The 4,954-nt window shown below is 72.5% G+C and overlaps 1 protein-coding gene across 5 annotated transcripts; it reads right to left on the bottom strand.

The window, feature by feature from the left end:
* Positions 1-11: 11 nt before the first annotated feature.
* LRRC71 (leucine rich repeat containing 71) lies at positions 12-3,592 on the bottom strand. Of its 5 annotated transcripts, none has more exons than XM_082332823.1 (14): positions 3,237-3,592; positions 2,825-3,154; positions 2,573-2,648; positions 2,400-2,474; positions 2,241-2,309; positions 1,947-2,106; positions 1,781-1,864; positions 1,626-1,697; positions 1,405-1,515; positions 1,221-1,257; positions 1,071-1,138; positions 880-988; positions 688-803; positions 12-229 (listed from the first exon to the last, which is right to left on the bottom strand). In XM_082332823.1, exons 1-14 carry the CDS (start codon positions 3,337-3,339, stop codon positions 113-115), a joined length of 1,527 nt encoding a protein of 508 aa, XP_082188949.1. In that variant the 5' UTR covers positions 3,340-3,592; the 3' UTR covers positions 12-112. The 5 variants fall into 5 exon arrangements, with proteins under 5 accessions (XP_082188949.1, XP_082188950.1, XP_082188948.1 ...); XM_082332824.1 differs by having other exon boundaries at positions 1,632-1,697; XM_082332822.1 differs by having other exon boundaries at positions 1,071-1,257; positions 1,405-1,697; positions 2,825-2,956; positions 3,038-3,154.
* Between the last annotated feature and the right edge of the window lie 1,362 nt (positions 3,593-4,954).

Here is a 4,954-nt window from a genome sequence, read left to right as displayed (position 1 = left end):
CAGTTGCTGTTCGACGCTGTATAATGTGGTTTATTTTCTTCCTTTCCACGGTAAAAGTTTTGATTTCTTTTTTGTTCTCCTCCGGGTGCGTGTGCGGCTCCCGGGGGGCCGGCTAGGCGCCCGACTCCTGCTCCTCCTCCTGGCCCTGGGCTTTGGGGAGGGGGTCCTGCGGCGGCAGCAGCTCCTGGAGCCGTGCGAAGGCCGGGCTGGTGGGAGGGATGCGGTTCTTCTGCGGAGACACGGGGCGTCAGGCCCATGGCGACGCCGGCCCCACGGCAGTGCCAGCCCCACGGTGTGCCTGGTGGCCACGCCGGCCCCACGGTGACGCCAGACCCACAGCGTGCATGGTGGCCATGCCAGCCCCGCGGCGACGCCAGCCCCACGGTGTGCCCGGTGGCCACGCCGGCCCCACGGCAATACCAGCCCCACGGTGTGCCTGGTGGCTACGCCGGCCCTGCGGCAATGCCAGCCCCACAGTGTGCCCGGTGGCCGTGCTGGCCCCGCGGTGATGCCAGCCCCACGGTGTGCCCAGTGGCCATGCCAGCCCCATGGTGTGCACGGTGGCCATGCCAGCCCTGTGGCGATGCCAGCCCCACGGCGTGCCCGGTGGCCACGCCGGCCCCATGGCAATACCAGCCCCACGGCGTGCCCGGTGGCCATGCCGGCCCCACGGCCCACCCAGCTCACCTCCAGGGAGAGGCACAGCAGCCCCTGCTGCCCCGGCACCTTTGGCTTCTTCTCCCGCCGCTGCCCCTCCAGCGCCGCCAGGAAGGCGCCGAGGCCCCGCTCGGTGACGTGGTTGTCTGCGGAGGGAGAGGGGTGTTGGGGACAAGCGGCGGGGGGCCGGTGGGGCCGAGCCACCCGCCCACCCTCACTCACGGCTCAGGTTGAGGTTGAGGAGCGCCCGGTTTCCCGGCAGGATGACACTGCCATCGTGCTCCCTGGCCTCCTCCAGCAGCAGGTTCGGCGGCTCGGCCGGATCCAGCGCCTGGACACAGGGGTCCCCAGAGGGAGCGTGGGGACCCCAGCGTCGGGCACCCCCTCCCCACCCCATCCCCAGTGTCCCCCACCTCCGGGCTGGGTTTCTCCTGGCCGCTCAGTTTCGCATCTCTGCCACGGGCGGCTCTCGGCTCCGGCGCTGCCGGGAGGGGAGAGCAGGGAGGGGGCTGAGCCGGGCACGGCCCCCCCGTGCCCCCCGAGCCCCTCGGACCCTCACTCACGCTTCTTGGGCTGCCTGGCCTCCTTCTGCAGCGGCTCCTGCAACGGATGGGGCAGCGGGCAGCGGCTTGCAGCCCCCCTGCTTCCCCCCGTGCCGTGCACCGCAAAGCCGGAAGGGTGGGGAAACTGAGGCACGCCTGCCCCCACAGCCTGGCAGCTGCCCGCACCACCCACCCGCCGCCTCACCTTCTTCTTGGCCGGGGTTTTGCCAAGCTTGGCCGGGGGCAGCTTGTCGGGGGCCGTGCTGCCGCGCAGGTTGGAGGGACGCTCGCTGTGGCCCTCGCTTTCTTTTGGGGTCTGGGGGAGACGGGCGCGGATGGTGCCGGCAGCCCCCCGGGAGCCGCCGGCCTCTCCCGGAGGTGAGGAGGGAACGTGACCCCCGCAAAACGGGGAAGGGGGGTTCTCACCAGCACCTCCGCCAAGAGCAGCCGCCTGCGCTCCACCACCTCGGCGTCCGTCAGGGCGAACGGCCCCAGGACCTGGCAGGCAGCGGGGCTGGGGTCAGAGCAGGATCCGGCCCGAGCCGCACACCCCCGCTCCCCAGGAGGCGGGGGGCACCCACCTCGGCGAGCCTGGTGGCCCCCGCGTCGCCGATGTCGTTGTTCGCCAGGGAGAGGGAGAGCAGGGAGCGGTTCAGGCGCAAACCCTGGGGGGCCAAGGGATGGGATGGGTGCTGGGGAGCGGGGTGCTGGGCACCCAGCCGAGCCCCACGCCCTCCCGCTGCCCACCGTGGCGATGTAGCCGGCTCCCAGGTCCGAGATGCGGTTGAAGCTGAGGACGAGGGAGACCAGGCTGCGGTTGGAGGAGCTCAGGGTGGAAAGGCTCTGCCCGATGAGCCGGGCGGCCGCGTCCCCGATGCCGTTGTTGCGCAGCGAGAGGTGGGCCAGCCTGCGGGACGGGCAGCGGAGGCCTGGGCTTCGCTGCCTGCGCCTGGGGGGCTTCGCGGCAGGCAGGGGATGCGCCGGGGGTCCCGGCCGAGCGGGGCAGGGGGACGAGCGGGGCTCGATCCGGCTCCGACTCACGTGCTGTCGCTCCCCATCAGCGTGTGGAAGGCGGGCTCGGGCAAGGGGTTCCCCTCCAGGCTGAGCGTCCTGCGGAGGAAAACCCCCCGGCCGGCGTTAACGATCCGCCCCGGCACCCCCGTTCCTCAATCAGCGAGACCGAGGGAGCACCCCGCGTACCGGAGGCCGGGGCAGTGCGCCAGCAGCGCCGCCAGCGCCGGGAGCAGCCGCTCCGTCAGCCCGACCTTCCAGAGGCTGCGGGAGGACAAAGCGGCATCGGGACCCGCTGCCGGAGAGGGGACACGGCGGCATTTCGGGGGGCTGCCCGCGCCCCCCTCCCTGCCCGCACTCACTGCACTGCCTGCAGGCCGGCCAGGGCGGGCAGGCACTGGCTCAGGACCCCCAGCATCTCCTCCTCGATCTTCCAGCCTGCCGGAGACGGGGAGATCAAGGCCGCACGATGGGATAGGGGGGGAGAGCCCCCAAATGTGGCCGTTCCCCTCCCGAGAGTGCCCGGAAGGCGCCGGGGGGGATCCCACAGGCTGATTTCCAGGGGCTCCTCGCCCCTGGGTGCCGGGGGGACCCTGGGGCTCCCCAGGACCCACCTCGCAGGAAGACGGCGCGGACGCTGCGGGGCTCCTCCTGCTCCCTCTCCACCTGGATGCAGGGCTGGAAGCGGCTGTACTTGCGCTCGATGCGGGCGAGGACCTCCGTCAGCGTCGGCTCGGCCGGCTCCTCTGCGGGCCAGGGACGAGGGTGGGGCGGGGGGTGCTGCCAGCAGCCCCCCCTGCACCCCGATGTCCCCCGGCCCCGCTCACCATCCGCGGGGAAGCTGGCAGCCGGCCGGAGGGTGACTTTGGGGACGCCGGTGATGCCAGCCCGGGCGCAGAGCTCGGGAAAGTCCTGCTCCAGGAGGCCGGTGCACTGGTACTCCTCTGCGGGCAGGGCAGGCAGGAGCGGGGGGACATAAGGGGGACCCCCACAGCCCCCCAACCCCTGCCAGGGCCGGGGGCTCACCTGCGCCCTGCTCAGCCTTCCTCCCCGCGCTCTTCATCTCCTCCTCCGCAGCCGCCGCCGCCGCTGCCTTCTCCTTGGGCGCCCGCTCCCCCCGGCGCCTCATGGCCCACAGCTGGGGGGGCACCGGGGGGGGCTCAGCACCCCCCAGCACCCACCGGCCCCAGGGCTGGCCCTGCCCAGCACCCAGACCCCCTGCATCCCTGGGCCAGGGGGTCCCCGGGGGGTCCCTGTGCAGGTGAGAGGGGATCCCAGGGCTCTGGGGGGGGTCCCAGGGCCCTCTGGGGGTCCCTATGTGGGTGAGGGGGGGGTCCCAGGGCCCTGTGGGGGTCCTTATGTGGGTGAGGGGGGGGGTCCCAGGGCTGGGGGCCCTATGGGGGTCTCCATGGAGGTCTTTGTAGGGGGTGAGGGGAGACCCAGGGTCGGGTGGGTCCCTTGGGGGTCCCCATGGGGGTCTCTGGGGGGGGGTCCCAGGCCTGGTGGCTCTGTGGGGGTGCAGGGGGATCCCAGGGCCCTATGGGGTGTCCCTGTGTGGGTGAGGGGGGGTCCCAGGGCCCCATGGGGGTCCGTGTGCAGGTGAGGGGGGGTCCCAGGGCCCTATGGGGGTCCCTGTGTGGGTGAGGGGGGGTCCCAGGGCCCCATGGGGGTCCGTGTGCAGGTGAGGGGGGGTCCCAGGGCCCTATGGGGGTCCCTATGTGGGTGAGGGGGGGTCCCAGGGCCCTATGGGAGTCCCTGTGCAGGTGAGGGGGGGGGGTCCCAGGGCCTTATGGGGGTCCCTAGGGAGGTGAGGGGGGGGGTCCCAGTGCTGAGCAGGTCCTATGGGGGTCCCTATGGGGGTGAGGGGGCTCCCAGGGCTGGGGGGGGCCCTATAGGGGTCCCTATGGGGGTGAGGGGGCTCCCAGGGCTGGGGGGGGGCCCTATGGGGGTCCCTATGGGGGTGAGGGGGCTCCCAGGACTGGGGGGGGCCCTATGGGGGTCCCTATAGAGGTCTCCCTGGGGGGTGCCAGGCCTGAGGGGGTCCCTAGGGAGGTGAGGGGGCTCCCCGGGCTGGGGGGGGCCTATGGGGGGCCCTATAGGGGTCTCCCGGGGTCCCAGGGCCGGAGGGGGCCCATGGGGTCCCTGCGGGGTCCCCCGGAGTCCCCGGGCCGCCGTAACCTCGCTCCTGGCGACGGGCAGGGCCTGGGGCGCTGCGGCGCCTGCGCGGGGCGGGGCCGGCGGGTGGGGCGGGGTCTGCGTGGAAAGGGGCGGGGCCGGCAAGGGGGGCGGGGTCTGCGTGGAAAGGGGCGGGGCGGGCGGGCAGGGGCGGGGTCTTCGCGGAAGGGGGCGGGGTCTTCGCGGAAGGGGGCGTGGCCGGCAGCACGGCCACCCGCGGCTGGGGAGGCCGGGCACTGGGCAGCGGCACTGGGAGCACTGGGCTGTAACTGAGCCCTTACTGGGACCAGCGCTGGGCCTTCACTGGGCCCTTACTGGGGCCATCACTGAGCCTTTACTGGGCCCTTACTGGGGCCATCATTAGACCATTACTGGATCTTTATTGGGTTTGTCACTGGGCCCTTACTGGGCTGTTACTGGGCCCATCACTGAGCCTTTGCTGGGGCCATCACTGGACCATTACTGGGGCCATCACTGGACCATTACTGGGCCGTTACTGGGCCGTTACTGGGCCCATTACTGCGCCTTCACTGGGGCCATCATTGGACTGTTACTGGGCTGTTACTGGG

This window comes from Platalea leucorodia (genome assembly GCF_965183815.1).
Source record: "Platalea leucorodia genome assembly, chromosome: 24".
Classification (NCBI taxonomy): Eukaryota; Metazoa; Chordata; class Aves; order Pelecaniformes; family Threskiornithidae; genus Platalea; species Platalea leucorodia.
The sequence above is the reverse complement of the archived record's forward strand: the minus strand, read 5'-3'. Positions and strand labels throughout refer to the sequence as shown.

What these genes read in the sequence shown, in the direction of transcription:
- LRRC71 (XM_082332820.1), bottom strand. Translation starts at nt 3,339, where the DNA reads ATGAGGCGCCGGGGGGAGCGGGCGCCCAAGGAGAAGGCAGCGGCGGCG. An exon ending in GCGCACTGCCCCGGCCTCCG is followed by an intron (nt 2,310 to 2,399) that starts GTACGCGGGGTG and finishes TTTCCTCCGCAG; the next exon opens with GACGCTCAGCCTGGAGGGGA. An exon ending in GGGCCACCAGGCTCGCCGAG is followed by an intron (nt 1,698 to 1,780) that starts GTGGGTGCCCCC and finishes GCTGCCTGCCAG; the next exon opens with GTCCTGGGGCCGTTCGCCCT.